We start from the raw sequence: 22,247 nt of genomic DNA, 5'->3' as shown, positions 1-22,247 counted from the left end.
ACAGATTATATACCAGTGAGAGAGGAAAAGAGAAAATAGAGGAAGAAAAAAATGGAGATTTATCGTGCAAGCATGCCTGACACTGGCTCATAACCAGAGAGTAGAAGATGGACTAGAGAGTTAGGGACAGCATCTAGTAGTAGTGCTGTAAAAGCCAGAATGAGCTGCGATTTGACTCAGAAGGAGCTAACATGGAGATTATCTTCTCTTATATCCTCCCCTGGACATAAATTTAAATGGGTAGACAACTCCCATTTCATCGGTATTAGAACCTACAGTTAGGAAGCTTATGGCCCTATTCGGGCATTTGGGAATCCCAGAGAGTTTAGATAACCAGGATACTCTGTTGTCATTTAAAATTAAGGTTCTGACTCCTGTTTCTTTTTCCAGCTAAAATCTCTGGTTAGCTAAAAAAAAAAAATTTTGTCCCTAAAAAACTTCAGCTTATTTGAGTGCTGTTGGAGCTCAGGTATCTTTCTTTTCATGAGATAAGGAAAAAAAAAAAAAAAATAAAAAAGAGAGATTTTGGTTAATGTAAGATGGTTATATTACATGTTAACATTAGGGGAAGTTGACTAAAGGGTACATGGAAACTATACTATTTTTGCAACTCTTGTGCAAATCTTAAATCATTAAAAATGAAAAATTTAAAGGTTAACTAAGAAAGACTTTTCTCCTGGTAACTAACTAGTTTCATATCTCCTCCATCAAAACCAGAAAATGATTTAAAAAAAAAAGAATGAAAAAAGTGAATCAGAACTAAAGTCCAACTTCTATTGGCTTATGGATAAACTCCTAATATATTTTCAGAAAGTGGCTCTATTTACATGTAGGTATGAAGTAAAAAAAAAAAAACAAAAAAATTAACCTTGCATGGCTCTTGTCTGATTTACTTGGTAACCACTTCTTGCTGACAATCGTTACTTACCACCCATATTTACAAGCTAGAAAAATGTTATTACTTCAAGGACCACAGAAATGTTCCCATCGCAAGCCACTTCAGAGAAACATGATGTCACAGAGGCAGGCAGGCCTTACTTTGAGGACTCAGAAAAGAGAGTAGCTGTTTTTGAGAGTGATGTGTATGTTTTCTAAAGGAGCTTGCGTTATGATCCCTTCGGAGATGGAGCCACAGTGGATAAACAATCTTACGCATTGCTCTGCTTCAAAGGGGACAGAGATGCACACAGTGATAGCACGCCAGGATTGGGTTTCTTTGCTTTAGCTACCAAGAAGGAAAGATAAACCAGATATACCCACTCCTCACTTATCAACAGACTCCTTATCCAGTTGTCATGGATTGAATTGTGTCCCCCAGAAATATCTGTCAACTTAGCTAGGTCATGATTCCCAATATTATATGATTGTCTACCGTTTTGTCATCTGATGTGATTTCCCTATGTGTTGTAAATCCTACCACTATGATGTAATGAGATGGATTCGTGGCGATAATATTGATGAGATCTATAAAATTAGATAGTGTCTTAAGCCATTCTCTTTGAGATATATAAGAGAGAAGCCAGCAGAGAAACATGGGGACCTCATACCACCAAGAAAGCACCACTTGGAGCAGAGCGCATCCTTTGGACCTGAGGTTCCTGAGCTGACATGCCCCCAGACCTAGGGAAGACTGATGACAAGGACCTTCCTCCAGAGCCGACAGTGAGAGAAAGCCTTCCGCTGGAGCCAGCACCCTGAATTCGGACTTTTAGCCTACAGGACTGTTAGAGAATAAATTTCTCTTTGTTAAAGCCATCCACCTGTGGTATTTCTGTCATAGCAGCACTAGATGACAAAGACACCAATATTTTGCATTTATGACAAAGTAAAAAGTCTACTGTCTATTTTGTGCATTAACGACACATATCTGGCCGTAACTCTTTCATGACTAGTGGGACATATAGTGCCCACCTACATTTTCTTCCTCTCAGGTCCAAAGGGACATATGTTTCCCACACAATTTTTTTTTAATCTGAAATGGTCATCCTGCATTTTCATATAACACTGATTTTTGCATAAGAACCTGGTCTTTGGAACCTAACCATGTTGATAAGTGAAGAGTTGGTGTATTTACATAGGTTTATCATTATTATTGTCAGGTTGTCTTTTAATGATTGGGAAATAAAAGGAAGAATTTGTTCAGAAACAAAATACCACAGAACCTCAACGTGATTACTTTCCAACCATCCCCTGGCCAGTTTTGGTGGTGGGGGAGTGGGAAAACCCTTGCAAAACAGTTGAAATGTACACTTTTTGTTCCTTTGAGTTCCTGGGTGGTGCAAATGCTTAATGCCCTCAGCTGCTAACCAAAAGGTTAGAGGTTCAAGTCCACCCAAAGGCTTCTCAAAAGAAACACCTGGTGATCTACTTCTGAAAAACCAGTCATTGAAAACCCTATGGAGCACAGTTCTACTCTGACACACATGGGGTCGCCATGAGTCGAAATCGACGGCAGCTGTTTTTTTTTTCTTTGTAGAGTTTGTCTTCTAACAGGCATCTCCAACTCAATAATTCTTAAAACATGATGCTAGATTAAACAAATAAGTCTATTTAACAAAGAATCCAAATAACCTAATATGGATTAGCATTCATGTTTTAATAATAGGTTTAATAATAGGGCCTGAAGAATGAATTTTTCTTTCTACTGAGTGATTCCCTTCTCCTCAGGAAATTCATCTGAGAAATGGCATTAGGCACATGATTTTAACATCTAGAAAAAGGGTACACAACATGATCAATATGTGGCATGCAGTCAGCTAAGGTACGTTGAAATTAAAATATAAAATAATAATAATAATAAACCCTCTCCCTTTGATGTCAGTTAGAGGAAAAACTTTCATGAATCAGGAAGGTACCCTAGAGATAGAAATAGTTCTAAAAAAAAAAGAAGAGTTAGAAGATCTGTCTTTGAAATTAGCCTCCAGTTTGTTCTGGCTATGTGACAAATGCTATACTAACTGCTTTATACAATCCGTCTCATTTAATTTCCTCCACAATTCTAAGAGTTGGGTGTTGTTAAGTACATTTTCTGGATGAAACTCAGGGAAACTCAGGGAACTAGCCTAAGATCACACAACTAGTAATTGGTGGCATGAGAATTCAAATCCAGATTCGCCGGCCTGAATTGTTGTAAGGGTTAAATGAAAGCGTGCTTTGTAAATGGTGAGGTATCATAGTGAGGTATTGCATATAAATGTAAAGAAGTGATTCTATTAATATGATTTGATTTCCCAATTTCTGAGTATGTCCTTAGAAAAAGCCCTAGAAATGTATTGTTAGAACATGAGATGGTCAGAGATTTCTTAAGATAATGACTCAGAAAAATTATAAAATCTTAATGAAATGGCACTTAGAAAATAAAGTAAAACAATCTTCAGTATTTTTTAAAAGACAGAAAAACAGAGTGCTTTATATAAATGAAATAATTTTTTACATTTTCTTCTTGATACACACTGCTTACTTTTCAGAAATTTGCACAAGTCATCTTAATCTTTAATGCTGCCACCAAATGAATTCTGACAAGTAGTGGAAATGATTTGACATCCCAAGAGAACATCAAATTTAGAAAATTTATATTTGAAAAATAAATTTAGAGTCAAGGACAATTCAAATTGAGAAGCATTTATAACTTTCTATTTTGAAAAGTTACTTTGTGGCATTTATAAAATTTCTAGTTTTGTTTTTGTATTTCAATAAATTTCTACCATGCCAGAAAACTAAACTGCATTTAGAGTATAGGCAAGCAACAGTTATTTTTCTCCTTTCTTTATGTTTGAAAGAAAAATGCAAACTTTCTTTTTGAACGTTGGCCTTGCCTTCTAAAATAAGTAATTTACTCCTCACAGTGGACAATCACAAAAACTATTAGGCTTCCATTTGGTAAAATTCAACGTTATTCTTGTAGTTTTTCTTTCAATATCTTCGCCTAATTCTATCAGTTTTAGCTTTATATATTTTGAGATTATATTGTTAAATGCATACATGTCTATTGTTGTGTTCTCTTTCTTGGGTTGTGTTTTCACCTTTGACCAATGTCTCTCTTCATTTCTATTAATGTCTCTTACAATAAATCCTGTTTTGGCTCATGTTAATATTCTTACCACATTTTTCTTTTGTTTGGTAATTTTCCATCCCCCTTTTAAAAAACTTTTGTCTTTTTTTTTTTAGCCTCTCACTGCTATTTTGAAAATAGAAGGTAGCTAGAGGTCATACAATCCATTCTAAAAGTCTATGTTTCTAGTAGGCAAGTTTAGATCTTTATACATATTCTGATAGCTTATTTCTACTATTCTTTAAGCTTATTTCTATTATCATGTTTTCTGTTGATTTTCTTGTGCTTCTTTTTAGTTCCCTTTCTGCTTTCTAGTGGATTGATAACATTTTCTTTATTCTCTACCTCCACCCCACCACACACTTGGTTGATTTTGAAGTTATAGAGTAAAATTTTATATTTTAGAGATTACTTTTACATTTTAAATTTGCATATATAATACTATAATTCTAACTGAATTTAAAATCACACAGTATTTTCTCCAATATTTTCTCAACCAAGGTAAGAATCTCATCATTCCTTAACTCATCATCTAATATCACCTTCCTCAGCCCATGCCATCTTCCTTGATATTGTCTGAAATTTAATTTATCATAAAAAGATTGAATTGTTTTATAGTTCATAGTTAAATAGTTCTACCAACATATACCACCAATTTATGTACTCACCATTCCTTTTTCATGACACTTCCTTCCTTTGTTTTCAATTTTCTTATTACTGAAATATATTTTTCATAAACTCTTTCAGTGAAGATCTGTGGGTAGTAAACCTTCTTTGTCTTTGTATGTTTGACAGTGTCATTATTTTATCATGGTAATTTAGGTAAATTTTGAAGTTGACAGGTATTTTACCTCATTATCATCCTATGTCTTCTTGCACCTATTGTTGATGAGAAGTTTTCTGTCATTCTAAATCTAATGATTTAGTAGATAATCTATCTCTTCTTTCTGGTAGCTTTTACACTTTTCTTTTTACGTTTGACAATCAGTACTTTCACAATAATATGTCACGTGTTGTATTAGTGCTGTGTAACAAATCACTCAGAAACTTAATGTCTTAAAAAAACAACAGCCGCTTATTACTGCATAGTTTCTGTGAATCAGGAATCCAAGAGTGGCTTGGCTGGGCCTGTCTCTGGATCGTGGTTGCAGTCAAAATGTTTGCCACTGCTGCAGTCATCTGAAAGCTTGAGTGGACTGGAGAAGCAAGGTCAATGTGGCTTACTCACAAGTTGGTGCAAGTTGATACTGCCTGATGAAAACCTCAGTTCCTCTCTATGTGGTCTCTCCACAGGCTGCTTGAGTGTCCTCACAACATGGTGTCTTCCCTGCCTAGAGTGAATAGTATAATACAGAACAAGGAAGAATTGTTTTTTATTTATTTATTTATTTTAATCTAGCCTCAGAAATCACCATAGTCACTTGTGCCACTTTCTCTTTGTTAGAAATGAGTCACTAAGTCTAGCCGACATCCCAGGAGAGAAATCAGATTCCACTTTCGATGGGAACGTTTGTGGACACAGTTTAAACCACAACAATGTCAACTTATTTCTATTAATCCTCCTATGCACTTGTTAACAAAGTGGTTTACTATCCCACTGTTGCTTGGAAACATCAGGCAATTTTCAAATACTTCTGCAAAATACAGATCCCCAGGTCCCTGACAAGAAATTCTGATTCAATAACCTGAGTTGTATTGATAGCATCTAATTGCTGTTGTTTTATTTTATTTTATTTTTTTAAGCTTCACAAGCGATTCTAATAAATTTCAGGTTTTAAAAACTACCACTTTAATGCATCTGGGGATTTACCTATTTCTTCAAGTACGGAAAATCTCATCTATTATCTCTTCAATATTGCCTCTGCCTTTCCCTCTCTTCTCTACCTCTCATACTCCTGTTAGACGTATGTCAGAATCCATAAATCTGTTCTCCCCATCTCTTAGTTACTCTTTCACATTTTTTATCACTTCTTCTCTCTGGACTCGGGACTGTGGTTCATAAGTACCATCTTCTGATTCACTAATTCTTCATTTGAACTTGTCAAATCTTGAGTTTATTACATTTATTGTATGTGTGTGCTTAATTTCTTTTATGTTTTTAATTTATAACTTTTCTACTGTTTGTTTCATAATTACTTTTGTACTTCAATTCTGCCTATTTTTGTTACATAATTTCTTGTTCTTTTTTAACAGATACAGTTTCTTTATTTTTTTGATAGTCTCAAACTTTCTTGTTTCCATAGCTTTATTTCCTACCAGAGCAAATTAATCTCCCAATTACTGAATTTGTTGGCTTTCTTAGCATTCATTTTCCCAATGTGCTTTGAAATTATAATTTGTCAATACATCTTGAGTGGATTTTTCTAATTTTTAGTCTCTCTGAAATTATTTCTCCCTTCCCAATAATTTCTGCAATTCCCTCATTCCAAATAAGGTGTTACAAAATGGAAGTTTAGGATCCCCATTCTGCAGTGTTTTGGGGTTCATCTGATATCCAGTCACTGAGACAGCTAAAAGCTTAACTCACGTTCTGCCTACAATACCATCACTGCTTCCCTTTCACAGATAAGGAAGCCCCACTCCTACCCTTTGGTTTCAAGCAGTGAGCCTCCTATCCCTACCTCGGGTGGTTCACTACTGCAAAAATCAAATTTTAGGCCCGTTTTCCCTGCTCGGAGAGCTGGAGTTGTTTCTGTCCGCTGTCTTATATACTGAGATCTTCACCTTGTTTTTGAACATAGCTTTGTCTTTGTAGGTAGCAAGAAAACTATAGCGTATCTATTATTGCTGTGTACTTATTCTGGTTAGGTGGTTTTGAATTGTGAATTCATGCCATAATTACTATATACTAGTATGTAAATCTACCCAGTGGAATATGTAAGAAATAAAAAATGCGTATTATTGTTTGAAAGGACATATTAAAAGTAACAATATTAAAGATGATAATTATATCTGCTTAGAAAACCCAAGTATCAAATCCAAAACTATTTTAAGTATATGGTAATTGAGTACTATTTATAAATAAAACACCCCCCACTACACACACATATTGATAGCTTTCTTATTTAGCAGAAATATCCTATTAGAAATTAATGGTGTAGCTGAATTTCTAACCAGGTGGTCTAAACCCGGAGCCTGTTCTTGTAACCTTTATGCTAATAAGCCACTACTTGATTTATTATTTACATTGACTTGGTCCTAATCATTGAGATAAGAAATGGGTTCATGTACCTGGAAGGTCTCTGGAATGCCCATTCTCAAAGGAGCCCTTTCATACATATCTCAAATTCTTTCCCTTCATGATTTCATTATTTGATTACTGATCAAATCTTTCCAAAACATCTCTTCAGCACTCCCAAGGTGGAGCTAGCTAGATCATTTTTGGCTTCACCTCTAAGTTCTGTTTACTTTATTTGCGTGCTTTTTTCATCATGATAATTAAATTACCATAAAGAAGAGGTTGAAATGTCAAGACAACAAAGATCAAAGAATGTTTGATTTCAGCCTTGGCTGAGACCTCAACTCTTCTTAGCCAAATTCCCCTTATTGTCTTTGCTGCCCTCACTTTTGTGGTCAAAAGAATGCAAACTGTTCCACAGTTCTGCCAGTTTTCTCTTCTTGTTTTGTCTTTCTTTCCACAAAGTCTACATGATCTATATGACTTTGATGTATTAACTGTATTACTAACTGTATTACTTGTATTTTTACAGAGTAACCTTGATGGCTTTCCTTCCTCTTACATGACAGTAGGTTCCCCTCCAAATTCTCTCTCTAATCAACTAATACAATGAAATTGTGTAGGAAAAATTATTTTACCTTCCTTAGAATCAAATCACATTCACATTCACACACACACATGCACACGCACACGCACACGCACACACACACACTTATTCACTTTCAAAACCTCGGAGATAGACCCTAATAAGAGTAGGCATAAAAAAGAAAGTAGGGTATTCATCATTTTCAATGTAATCAAAGGACGAATATTATCACATAATTGCAAAAAAAAAAAAGCATGAAAATTTATATCCATAGGAATAGAACTTTTAGAAAGAGTTTTGCTATTTTTCAAATTTGTTCACTCTGTCTTATGTGTTAGTTTCAGTTCTGAATAGCATAATATAAGAGGAACTGGTAAGCTCAAAAGCAATCATGATGGTGAACTTGGACTCAAGCTTCGAAACATGAAAACATTTTATGGATTCTTTTTTTTTTTTCTTTCTTGTCCAGTGGGTAGAACTAGAAACTAGGTCATCCATTCCATGTAATATTATACAGCCATAAAGTCCCCCCCCCTTTTTAAACATACCTGTTTGTATATCCGTAGATTAACCTTTTGAAAATATGCAAAAACCAAGTAACTATGTTTGCCTCTGGGAAAGGGAACTTGATGTCTGGGATATGGAAAAAGAGAATACTTTTCACTACATGTTGTTTGGTACTTCTTGCATTTTATATCATATTTCTGTATTTCCAAGTCAAATATTAATTTTTTTTAATGATATGTATTATTTATTCTTTTTCGGAATTCCTCCTACCTGTCTACTAAGGAGCTTTCATTACTCCTATTAGAAAATATTTTAAATAGAGAGGATAAGCTCAAAAACCAAGTACTGTAAATAAGTGAGGCCAGCAGGACATAAGGCACTAGGGAGCGATGAAACTAGGATTATCTAGAAAGGCATGCTCAGCCCAAAGCCATTCAAATCAATTTTTCCGGCCTAATCCGGCCACCCAGCGGACCTTCATTTATTTCCTCTGATTAAGGCCTGTGATACAAACAAGGAATCTCTGCAGTATTCAAGAGTCCAGATGACCAATTCTAAGTGTGGAAGAAACTAATATTTATTCAATATCTATGCTCTACCAGCCACTATTAGGGATGTTGGGAAAAAGGATCCCTCTGTCCAGAGGTACCTTTCACAGATAACCTCCAAATCTCCTTTTAGCCATGAAATATATGCAATTTACAAGTTTTAAGTAGTCTTTCACCTTGATGCTTAAAAACAAAAAAGAAAACCAAGAAATATGCCATTGACTTGGTTGGTAGAAATAGGGAAAGTTCAGACAGAGTAAAATCTAACTGGGAAATAATACGTTTACTTAAATTTAAGAGGATTTGATGTTATGTGTAAAAATAATGCCTTCTCAAGATGATGCTTGGCTAGAGCAGGAGACCTGATGTATGAAAAACTGAGAGAGATTCCTGGCTCTGCACCTGCGTCAAATCTCTGAGTCTCAGATTCCTTCTCTGGAAGATGGGCAGAATACTATCAATAATATCAAGATAATATCAAGAATAATATCAATTCTGCTGTATCACAGACACAGTGAAGGTTAAATGAGATAATGTATAACGTGTGTGAAAATATCTATAATCTGTGAGGAACTATGCAAATGTACTCTTACCATTAAAAGGAGTTAACATAGCACTGTTATTTTGTACTATATTGCAGTTGATTTATCATTAATTCTAAGGGAGGTCCAAATTAATGTAAACAAATAACTTTCAAGGAAACAGAAAAAACAGCCCCATGTGGGGTTTACGTCTGATATAATTATATTAAATATTTTAATTTGATTGTTTGTAGTCTTTTAAAAATAATTCTAAATTCGCAATTCCTTACATTTAGACATGTTTACATTCCCCTTTGGGGCTTGCTTCCCCACTAGTTTCCCAGAAGATATCTATTTGCTGTCCCTGTGCTCTGGGTGTTGATACAGAAGAACAAATCAGTGTTGTTGCAAGGCTCTGTTCTGCAGAAACCCCCTAATCCTCTGTTTACCACAACACAAGTCTATTGCCATAGAAATGATAGCTGAGATCCTGGATTCGACATCACTGACTTCACGGCAGGGCCTCGTAAGAGGAGAAGCCAAGCTGCAAGGGAGAACGCAATTTATCAGAATAGCAGGCAGACTGTTGCCTCGAAAGAAAGGGTAATTGTCAACATTCAAATAAAAATGCATGAATGATCTCTGTTGTTGGCCATGCTGTTTATATTTTCTGTATCGTACTGCCTGACTAAAGTAATAATGTGAAATATTCTGTAACATAAGAGTTTGCTTTTATAAGGTCAGTAATTTCCCTTGACTGCATTTGTTTCTTACTGAAAGAAGAACCAAGAAGATCCTAATTAATCTTGTTGCACATTTGATCTTTCTGTGGCCCAAAATTTTCCTTTTCATGACGTGTTGTTTTTGTTTGTGTGTGTGTTGTTGTGTTTGTTTTGTTTCTATTAATAGAAGAAAGTGAACCTGAGCAGGATGCTAAAGGTATTTTTTCTTTCTTTCTACCCTGCTTCTTTTTAAGTGTATTCGATTTGATTTTATTCAATTGCTTATTTTTGCAACTTTAAACCAACTTTAAGTAGCATTATTTTGTTAGGAAATAAGTAACTTTGTATGGAAAATATTAAATCACAGTATTTAACAAAGTGTTATTCGATGGGCTGCTTAATTATATAATACGCTTATTGGCCATTTACATTTCTTAAGAAAATATTGAGTCAACAGAAAATGCTTTAACTTGGTGTCCCAAACTCTGGAAATACAAGTAAAACGGAATGAAATAAATCAGCATGGGAGTATAAACCCCACATAGGTTGGAATAGAAAGTTACCCTTTGACTAAAGACTTATTTTTCTTTTTTGGCTTACATTTTTTGAAGAGATATTAAAATGTCAAGAGCCTGCTTGGATTTTATTTCAAGAGGGCAAGAAGTGTTATGTAATTGATCCAAATCAAACTAAACCAAATCAAACCAAATTAAGTTAAATTCATTTTAATTGCACACAGACATATATAATTAATGGAATATGTTTAGATAAAAGTGGCTGGAAATCAACTGTGTTTGGGAAACCCTGTTGTAGAACAAGAGTTTTCCCTGTCATTTTTCCTTCAAAGAAAGCATTTGTCATCCTACCCAAACTTTGTGCCCTTCTAACCCTGGTGGTGGAAACCCTGGTGGTATAGTGGTTAACTGCTAACAGCTGCTAACCAAAACGCCGGCAGTTCGAATCCACCAGGTGCTCCTTGGAAACTCTATGGGGCATTTCTACTCTGTCCTATAGGGTTGCTATGAGTCGGAATCGACTTGACGGCAACAGGTTTGGTGTTTTTTTTTTTTTTGGAACCCTGGTAGCACAGTGGTTAAGAGCTCGCTGCTAACCAAAATGTCAGCAGTTCGAATCTACCAGAATCTCCTTGGAAACCCTACGGGGCAGTTCTCCTCTGTCCTATAGGGTCGCTATGAGTCGGACGGAATTGACTCGTGGGCTTAACCTAACCTAAACTTTGATAATTTTGGGGTAAAATTCACAAGTTCTCGAGTAACACAGTTTGACTCTGGAAATAAACCTTCAAAACCAAAAACCCATTGCCGTTGAGTAGATTCTGACTCATAGCGACCCTACAGGACAGAGCAGAACTGCCCCATAGGGTTTCCAAGGAAACTTTAGGCTGGTATTATTTAAAAGAACACTTCCTTATCTTAGTATCTCAAATAAGGTGTTTGAGATGTTTTTCTATTTCTAAACATTAGGTTCCTTACAACTAAATTCAGGTGAAATCATTGCACCTGGTCCTACGTGATTTTTTTTTTTTTTTTTTTTTACAATTCATTCCTATCAGTAACTACTGGATTGAATAATGTAAGCTAAAATACCTCATTCAGGGGAAGCTAGAAGATAATTCGTAAAAAAAGGGCAAGAGAAAGTAAGATCATAAGAACTCATTTTGTCCTTTGAAATAATGCTCAGAAATAGAATTTATAAAAGACTTATGCAGGGGCGTAGCTACAGAAAATAGTGCCTATGGCAATTAGTTTTAAATTGCTGAATGGTCTCTCACAGCTGGCAATGGAAACTGCCATGGCCAATAGAAACTGCTCATTAGCACCTCTCCTCAAGCGGTGTCCAGGGCACACGCCCCTACCTGCTGTACCTTAATTATACCTCTGGCACTTAGGTATTCCTGTGGTTCCTATTCCCTTGCCAAGAAAAGAGAGGTAGTTTGTCTCAAGAAAAACTGCCAATTAATTTCAGAACTTGATTTATATCCTTTACCCTTTGAGTTTTCCATTACACCACCTGTGCGATCTCAGAGTCAACATTGGCTCTATTCCCTTAATACAAATTCAGATTATAGCTAAAACTGTAGGTATCTCTGAAGTGTAGTTCTGAAACCTCTGCCAAACATTTCCCCTCAAAACCTTGCCTTTCTCCAGGTTCAAATTTTCCAGTGTTGTTGTTGTTGTGAGTTGTTGTCAAGTCGATTCCAACTCATGGAGACCCCATTTGTTACAGAGTCGAACTGCTCCATAGGGTTTTCTTGGCTGTAATCTCTATAGAAGCAGATTACCAGGTCTTTCCTTCCCTGGTATCCCTGGGTGGGTTCAAACTGTGCAAGCTGTTTATGCCACCTAGGACCTAATTTATGCTATTTTAATGGCAGTAGAATTATGTGTCCCCATTATGTGTTTTTCTGGAGCTGTGGGGTAGGACTCTACAGTTTCCGTTTTCTCTACTTCTGTCCTAGTCATTTTAGGTAAACTCAGCTACATATTTTTTCTCTTTTATTATTGTTATAAAATTTTTAATTTTACAAAAATGTTGACAGGCTAATATAGTAAATTCCCATGTTCCCATTACTCAACAGCAACAATTATCAACAATTATCAAACATGCATTTTTGTTTTCTCTACCCTTCTACTATGTTATTGTTGCTGGTTTAATTTTAAAGAAATTTTCAAATATTAAATAATTCAGTCCTTAGAACAGAAGAACATATTTTTAAAACATAAACACATTACCATTTTCATTACACTATCTTACCCTCAGTTAACACCAGTTTCTTAATGCCACTTACTACAAGGTCTGTTCAGTTTTTACCTGATTGTCTCAAAATATCTTTTAACATTTGATTTGTTGGATAAGGATCCAAAAAAGAGCCACACATTACATATGGGTGATAAGCTTCTGTGATGTGATGGATGGCTTTTATACGTCCTTTCTCACCATGGTCTTGTAACTCCCACCAAATGATTGGGTGGGACTATGCTAATAAGGTGTTTGTGGCCTACCAAGGGGATTGGACAGCTTGCTAGTAATGCAAATAAGATGCATGGCATCCTTGTGGGGAGTGGGAAATGCAAATAAGGTACATGGAACTTTAACAAGAGGATTGGTCAGTTTTGCCATCCTGCTAGGCTTAAAATAAGCCATCCCAGAGGTGGAAATGGGGGACCTCACTACTATGAAGAAAGAAGAGCTAGGAGTGGATCATGTCCTTTGGACTCGGGATCCCTGTGCCAAGAATCTCCTACGCCCAGGAGACAGAGAGCTGTAACACTGGAGATGGCACAAGACAGTGAGAAGCAGAAGCAAGCACAGCAGAGAACTGGCAACAGCAGAACCAGGAGACTGGCAGGAGATGGTGCCGTGGGCTTCCCAGCCTAGGGAGCAAGAGAGCTGAGCACCTTCGGGCAGGAGGCTTGCTGGAAGAATGGCGCCTCTGGGCACTTACCGGTAGAGCTAAAGAGCTTTGTAACATTTGCCCAAACAGGGTAAAGGTCAAGAGACCAAGGACCCAAGAGGCCAAGGGGCTGAGGGGCTGAGGGACCAAAGGGACAAGAGGCTGATAGAGGCCTGCTTGCAGGCATGGCTGAGAAGAAACTGCCCTGATGGAAGAACTGTATCCTGAGTTATTTCTAATCCTGAATTGTAATCTGTTACTTCCCTAATAAGCCCCCAAATCATGATATTGTCAGTGAGTTCTGTGTGACCATTGTAATGAATTATCAAGCCCAGCAGAGAAGTATAGAGTGCCATGGGAGGGACAGCTGGTGTCAGAATCGGTAAAAAGGTTGGAGAGAGAAGGCATGTCTGACCTCCACCTCATAGGAATTAGTTTTGGGCTGATGCTGATGGTGATTCTCTCTCCCCCTCACGAAGTTAGAGGAGGTCAGATGCTTCTACCACACCATCATTTTTTACAGCCCCTTAAGTCTCTTTTAATCTGTAACAGTTCTCTCTTCCATTTTTGTTTTTTCCCTGTTCTTATTTATTTGTTGAGGAAATAAAATAATTTGCTAAGTTAAATTTTCTATATTCTGGGTTTGGTTGAATAGCATCCCCATGATGTTGTTTATAGTGTCCCTTATTTCCTATAGGTTGGTAATTATAGCACAGGACTTAATTAAAATGAGGCTGAATTTGGTTATTTTGGGGCAGATACAACTGCATTTTTAGCATTTGATTCTGCTATTTAAATTTTTTTTTTTTTTCTTAACCACAAGTAATACTTACAACGTTGCCTTGAATATAGTTCTGTCTTGCTGTCTTGATTTTCCTTTCTCCTGGCTTTTGGGGTCAACATTTGTATTTCTAACATACTCTTCTAGATTTCATCTCTTAGAGTCCTCAATAGCAAAAGATAGGAAGTTGAATTAGTTGAATCTGCAAAAGCACCCAGTGTTCAAACAAATCGTATCTGCCTCTATCACACTGAATTATGTATTCCCTTTTAAGAGGTATTCTAGAATCAGACCAATTTCTCACGCAGCTCTGGACTTGATCTATCATCATCCTGCATATCTCCCTTCTAGGATATACTACCTCCCCTGTATTTCCTTTAGATTCAAACTCCACAAATTCCAATTAGCTGGAACTAAGTTTCAAAGCACTGTGTTAATTGAGGCTTCATACTCTATTATTATGTTCTGTATTTAAGTCCTGGAAAATAAAAGGCAGGAGCATAAAATATTATATTTACACAATAATGGATAATTTTTAAAATTTCATAATATTTTTAAAAGAACACTGGATTTGAAGTCAGAAAACTTGAGACCAGACTTCTCACTCATCGGTATTATTACCTTAGAAAAGCACCTGTCTTAGTTACCTAGTACTGCTGTAACACAAATACCACAAGTGGGTGGCTTTAAAGAACAGAAACTTATTTTCTCATAGTTCTGGAAGCTAAAAGTCCTAACAAGGGTCTCAGTAGTGTTGATTCATTCCTTGTTGGTAGCCCTAGGAATTCCTCTGATTCCCTGGCATTCCTGGGGCCTTTCTGTGGAAAATAGTGCCTAGGGCAATTACTGTTAAATTGCTGAATGATCTCTCACAGCTGGCAGTGGAAATGGTGATGGCCAGTAGAAACTGCTCATTGGCACCCTCCTTCAAGTGGCACCCAGGGCAATGCCCTACCTGCTATGCCTTAGTTACATCTCTAGTTGTAAACAACGGTCACGTGATGTCTGCCTTCCCCTATGTGTGTCTCTGTGTCTATTCTGGTGTTTTTATAATTCAGAAGCAATTAGGTTTAGGATCCACCCTACACTGGTATGACCTCGTTAAAATAACTAAAGAAAAACTCTATTTCCAAACAGGATCACATCCACAGGTACAAGGGCCAGGAATTCAACACTTATTTTGGAGAGACACAAGTCAATCCATAACACACCTTAAAATAACGGAACTTTAGTTAACTCATCTGTAAAATGTGAGCAGAAATCTAGTTCATCTCTGAAGTGTCTTTCAAGCATAATGATTCAGGGATTCTAAATATCTTTAAATTTACTATACATTCTGAGCCTCAATCCCACTCTTCAGTTAAAGGCAAAATTCCTGCTCACATCAAAAGGACTTCCTCTTAGTTAATTAGTAGGGATTCAGCCTTAGAAAGGAATGCAAATTACTCTTTGTCATGCCCACACTTTACCTAAGGTATTTTTCTTTTTTGCCCAATATGCTTATCTCATTTCCTGAAAATTTTGATAGGTTTTGTGTGTCCTTGCACTCAGATACAGTTGAGGACGTAAAGCATTAATTAATTATCTCATTCATCCAGCAAAATACTATTGCGTGCTTCCTTTCCCCAGGCACTCTTCTAGGTACTGACTATAACAGTGAAAAAGAAAAACAGGCAAAGTTTTGGTTTCAGAGAACTCATAACCTAGCAGAGGGAAGCAGACAATAGACAAGAAAAAAATAAATAAGATAATTTCAAATAGTGGTGAGGTCTGTAAAAACAATAAAATAGGATGGTGGAAAGTAAATGAGGGGAGGGATATACTTAGTTGGGTGGTCAAGGAGGGTCTTTCTGAGGAAGTGTCACTTAAACCAGGGATTTGAATGATACAAGGAAGGTGCCACGTGAAGATCTGGGGAATGAATAGTCCAGGCAGATAAATAACAAGGGCAAGTTCCTAAGCTGGGAATAAGCCAAGCATGTCCTGGAGAGGTGAGAAGTGTAGGATCATAGCATAAAGGGTTAGCAGGTATAGGTCAGGGTTTGGAGTTTGGTATTATCCTTAAAACAGAAGGAAACACAGGGGAACATGATCTGATGTACATTTTTTGAAGACCACTCTAGCTTGAGCATTCTCTATAGGAGAGTCACTTACCACTTTTGTCTTCCTAACAGTTTTTGCCAGAATCCTGAGGTCTCCTGAATCCCAGAATGCCACGTTTGGCTCCTTTGTGACCCTGCGCTGTACAGCAACAGGCATCCCTGTCCCCACTATCACCTGGATTGAAAATGGAAATACCGTGAGTGCTGCCTGTATGGGGACTTATCTGGGGAAGACTCATTGGTAGTGAATTTCAGGATAGACCATATATTTGTAGAGTTACCCTGATTTCTGTAATTGGTCTCACCTGTACCTCCATTTTTTGAAGCCTTCCTATATCTTTTGTCATTGAAACCAGTGCCATAGAAATTGAAATCTAAGGGTTCACTTCTTTCCTTGGGTCATGCGGAATGGTGGTCCTGTGACTTTGTATAAAATGGAAGTGTAAAAATACTTTTCCACACAAGTAAAATAAATTTCATAAAACTCATAAGTGAAAGATTAGTTCACTGCTGGGGACCACTTTGATAAAAAATAATCTAGAATTAGAACCTACATCTCTCAGTCCAATATTCCATCATTTTTAATAGCGGTAAAAATAACTAATGTATATTAAGTGATTGCTATGAGTCACACCCTATTCTCAGCACTCTAAACGTAGGCTTTCACTTATTCATTCTACCAATATGTTTTGAGCATTGATAGGGGCGGGGAAGGGGAGTCATGTACTCTTCTATACCCCACAGAAGGCATGGTAAACAAAACAGCGAACAAAACAGGCAAATTCCCTGTCCTCACAGAGCTTACATTCTGGTGGGAGAGGAAGACAATAAAATAAAACATGTACATATAGGAATGTATGTTGAATATGGATAGTGTTAAGTGTTACGGAGAAAAACAAAGCAGGAAAAGGGCACAAGAAGCGTCACTTTAGGAGAGATATTCTGTTTTCAATAGAGAGGTCAGGGAGATATTTGAGCAAAGATCTGAAGGAGGTGAAGGAGAGGGCCGTGTAGATAACTGGGGAAAAAACAAGTGCAAAGTCTCTCAGATAAAAATGTACGTGGTGTGTTCGAGGAACAGCAAGGAGGTAGTGTGGCTGGAGGAGAGTGAACAAAGATGAAAGAAGTAAGGGGTGTAAGGGTCGTGGATCATATTGCCTGTAACTTTGCATGTTATTTTGGAGTGAGATGGGATGCCATTGTAGGTCTATTTGTATTATCTGTTTTCTCTGCTGGTTCTTGTTTATTGTACCTTATTTCCCTGTATACCTAATTATCTTTGCTTGCCTGTTGTTTGTTGTATTAGAAAAAAAGTTGAGAACTAGATAAAGGTACCTTCCTCCAGAGAGAAGTTTTGATTGCCTCTGTCAGGAACAGGGACTTACACTAGTCCAGGACCGCCTTAAGCCAAGTCAAGGCTTGAAGCTCCTTGGATATACTGGATAATTACAGCATGGACTGCAATTCCTTTGTGGGTCATTTCACTCATAGTTCACACTGTCCCTGATAACTAGGTTTTTAAGATCTTAGTTTACTCTTTCTCCTGTTAGACTCCCTGCCTTTATGGGCCCTGAGTTTTAATTTCTGTTCCCTCAGCCCTCAAGGCCATCAAAAGGTAAGTACAGATTTTCTGGGATTAGAAAATCCTCTCAGGGGAAACAAAAGATTCTAAGTTTGTTACACCCACTAAAAGTATGTTTTGAGCATTTTGAATTGTTTTCAGTATGAGGGTTGGTCTGAGTAACCTAGTCCATCAATAGCTGAAACAGAAATCTATCATGGCTTCTTATATATTATTACATATTGTTAGATATTAAAACCTTGTCTGTTTCATGTTTGGTTTGCACTCAGTTTCTGATACTCTTTTAAGGTTAAGAAAATTCATTTTTATCCTTAATAGTGCTTTCAGTACAAATAGATGTTGAAGTTAATAAAATGCTTTGTAATCAATTATATGAACTTTTTATTGAACATGTAGTTTTTCACTTTTAAATTACAAAGTTTTCCTTATGTTGAACCATTTTCTCATTCTTTGAACATATTGATTTTTTAAATTATGTTGTTTCTATTTCCTATGGTTTTATTTGGGATTATTGTATCTATATGCAGAAACAGGAATGGCCTATACTTTTCATTTAGTGGGATAACATGGTCGGGTTTCATTACCAATATTATGCCAGCTTTATAGAATCTATTAGCAAGTTTACATAATTTCCTTTAATGCAGAACATCATAAATTCTAAAATTTATAGTATTTTCTATTTACGGAGAGTCTCTTTACAGTCTCTTTTGGAATTTCAACTTTTTACCAAAACATGTCTTTATTTGTGTCTGCTTTAAATCTTCTGGTGAATAACTTGAGATGCAAATCTTCTTAACTCCTGGACATTTTCCTCTATTACATCTTTACTTATTGCTTCTCTCTTCTCTATATTTTCTCAATTTAAACTTCTATTAAATGCATTTCTCTCAATATTTCTAACTTTCTGTTCTTTTTGCTCTGCATATTTTCACTGGGGGACAGAAGGGAGCTCTACTTAATCTATCAATATTTTCTCAGGCTCTAATGCCTTCCATAAATGTTCACCACAGGAACCCACTACAGAAAATTTAATTCACAAACTCTAGCCCAGAGGTGGTGTCCCTGGATGGTACAAATGGTTAAAGCACTAGGCTGCTAACCAAAAGGTTAGAGGTTCAAGTTCACCCAGAGGTGCCATGGAAGAATGGCCTGGTGGTCTACTTCTGAAAAATTAGCCATTGAAAACCCTATGGAGCACAGTTCTACTATGACCCACGCGGGGTCACCATGAGTCAGAATTAAATGGCCAGCAACTGTTTAGACCAGAAGCAGATACCTCAGCCTGGTGCTCTATGCATATGTAATAGTTTCCAACATCCTTCAGTTACCCTGATTGTCTCAAAGTCATCCCTTAGTCATAGCGCTGCAGTCTGAGCTTTGGAATTTTCCATGACTATAAGGAAAATTTGTCCATTCTCTTCTCAGGAAATCTCTTTTGTTTTAGGTTTCAGTTACTTCAGTTGTTCATAATTTTTCTATCAATCCAGTCCCATCTCTTTATATATTCTGGAAATTGCTCAGAATTTCAGGTCCCTTGATTATGACCCCCTTTCTGATTTTTATGGATTTATTTTTCCTAATTTTAGATTTCATTTATCTTTTGGATTTCATGTAGAAAAAGGAGAGTTAAACATGTGAGCTAAGATTATTATCTTTGTAACTCAGCGGTTGAACGAGCATGACTTGTGTGTAATACAACTATATTTTTTACTTACTCTGCCCTTTTAAATTTATTCAGCGGGACTAGTTATTTTCCCACCCCTGGGACCTACCTCAACCAGAACCAGCCTCTGTGATTTTATGGTTACTTTTAGGTGATTTTTAAATCACCAACACAGCCTCAGTTTAATTATTTTAAATGTCTACTGTTAAGTAATAACCAAAGCCTATAGCTTCATTCACAGGTGACACCTTTCCCTCTGTCCGTTTCTAGAGACTATTGCAAGTATGCTGCCTGCCTTCCAGAAAAGGCTTATGGTTGGCTCCTTAGCTTATGCTCACTCATTCTTCCCCCACTTGCTAGCTGCTCCTTAGGGCTCCTATAGAGTTGAGTGGGAAAAAGGGAGGAACAGTAATTGGAGCATAAAAGTTCTAATTTAACTGATACTCTCATAAGCTGGCTTTACACCCCTAAGCCTGGCAGGTATTTAAAACTGACTGTTTCCTTCATGGACACAGTCATGATTCTTCAGAGATCAGGAACATTCCAGATGATACCAGTGACGCATTTTCTTCAGGCTGGCCACCCTCTTGTTAGCTCCCTATTTGTCAGTGGATGTGAAGTCTTTCTGTTGGAGTCCCAACAATCTCCCAAAAGGTCTCCTTGGGAGGATTTAAAATGACTCCAAATCAGCTCTTATATAAAACGTTTCACCCACCAACTCTGGGAGTCCAGACCATGCAACAGAGCTACTTCCTTGTTCCAGTCATCATTGCTGCTAGGCAGCCTCACTCTGCTCTTTAGATTTTACAGTTGGGGATTAAATACAAGTTGAGTCCACTGTGTCTTCTAATTACAGGAAACATACGTCAATTCTCTAGGTAGTCCTATTGAGGACCCACCTTCCTACCTTAAGGAAATGGGGTGCACGCTCAATGTTGCTCTTTGGGTGGGGTAGGGATGTCTCACAATACAACTAAACAACCCACACCTTGATTAGTCAGCTAACTAGTGGACAGCTACTTTCATTTTTTATGTCCTTCAGGATAGTCTCTCCAACTTTTTGGTATCTTGGCTGCAGTGTCCATATATCATCATATTACAACATAGAATAGTAGCAAAGGAGTGTTCCTAAATGGTGTTTTGTTCAAGCATCACAACAAGAAAATGGAGGAATTTATTGATTGATTGGTTGATTGTCAATCAGCACCTTAGGGTATAATTCAAATGATATTAAGCATGATTTCTGCCCAGTCTGCAGCAGATTCCTTCATGGTCTTGAACTGTTGCATTGTATTAGGACTGTCTCTTCTCCGGGATCAACAACCAATATCCCCGTAATGCTTTTTCATAACATCTTTCTCAGTCCTAAATAGTTTTTATTACTCTCCTTTAAACAATTCTAAAGTTTCCTCATCTAAATTCAATAGCATCAACTAAAACTAGAGCAAATGCTCTGGAAAGCAAAACAAAACAAAACGAAAAACAGATCAACTTTAAGTCAGGGACTTAACTTGTCGTCATTTAGTGCTTAACATACGTAGACATTACAGAATTTTGCTGCATGAAAGAAGGGCAACTTCGAGGCACTTCTACATAATAAGTTAATTTGTACACTTTTTATTTTGCTTTAAATAAAGTTAAACAACATAAAATTTCAGAAAGACAGAAAAGAGGAGGGCTTAGAAGACTGGGAGTGAGGTTGTCGCCTGTCCGCTTATTCAAAGGATTCTCCAAAGGGTAATGTCGTTGTTAGTAACCATTGAGTTGCTTTTGACTCATGGCAACCCCGTGTGTGTCAGAGTAGAACTGTGCTCCATAGGATTTTCAAGACTGTGACCTTTTGGAAGCAGATTGCCAGGCCTGTCTTCCAAGGCACCTCTGGGTGTGTTCGAATCACCAGTCTTTCAGCTAGCAGTCAAGTGCTTAACTGTTTGTGCACCCAGGGACTCCACCGAAAAGTAATGGTCTGCTCTATATTTATACCCCACCCTACCCTTGCCTCTGCAATGCACTGTGTCCTAAGTGGACCAATAGGCTATAGGCCTGAAAGAGGGCACAGGAAAGGGAAGAAGGAGAGGAGAGAGAAGTATGTGGAAAACAAAGTGGGTTAGTGTGTGAAATTTTGATGGATGTTGTAAAACAGGAAAAATTTGCCAAATTCTTTGGCTACCCCAACTAATGAATAATGCCTTATTACAATAGCACTCTATAAGGTTTACTATCCTTTTATTACAATTCATTTATTATTGTTGCTTTCACTATTGTTATTTCTGCTAGAGATTTTTTTCCCTTTTCTAATACTTGAATAAAACCATTCTTTTCTCTTAGTTTGTTATTAAAATTCATTTATATTATCTAATTTTCTGTCCTACAAAGGCACACAGCAATAATGACAACATTCTTTTAAAAATATAGTGAATACATCCAAAGACTTCACCAAAAGAGTAAAAAGACAACCTACAGACTAGGAAAAGATTTTTGGCTACGACAAATCTGATCAGCGTTTAATCTCTAAAATCTACAAGATACTGCAAAACCTCAACAGCAAAAAGACAAATAACCCAATGAAAAAATGGGCAAAGGATATGAAC

General features: G+C 36.9%; 1 protein-coding gene across 6 annotated transcripts in view; it reads left to right on the top strand.

The window, feature by feature from the left end:
* Nucleotides 1-22,247, top strand: part of MUSK (muscle associated receptor tyrosine kinase) — a 115,629-nt gene that overhangs the window by 41,424 nt on the left and 51,958 nt on the right. For 3 of the 6 annotated variants that reach the window (XM_004372175.1, XM_004372172.2, XM_004372171.2), the window contains exons 6-7: nucleotides 10,301-10,330; nucleotides 16,484-16,608. In XM_004372175.1, the coding sequence (XP_004372232.1) occupies nucleotides 10,301-10,330; nucleotides 16,484-16,608 (155 nt within the window). The remainder of the gene's footprint in view (nucleotides 1-10,300; nucleotides 10,331-16,483; nucleotides 16,609-22,247) is intronic. The other 3 variants (XM_004372176.1, XM_004372173.1, XM_004372174.2) reach the window with 1 other exon arrangement.

This window comes from Trichechus manatus, unplaced genomic scaffold (assembly GCF_000243295.1).
Source record: "Trichechus manatus latirostris isolate Lorelei unplaced genomic scaffold, TriManLat1.0 scaffold00016, whole genome shotgun sequence".
NCBI lineage: Eukaryota > Metazoa > Chordata > Mammalia > Sirenia > Trichechidae > Trichechus > Trichechus manatus.
This window is presented reverse-complemented; position numbering and strand designations above follow the sequence as displayed.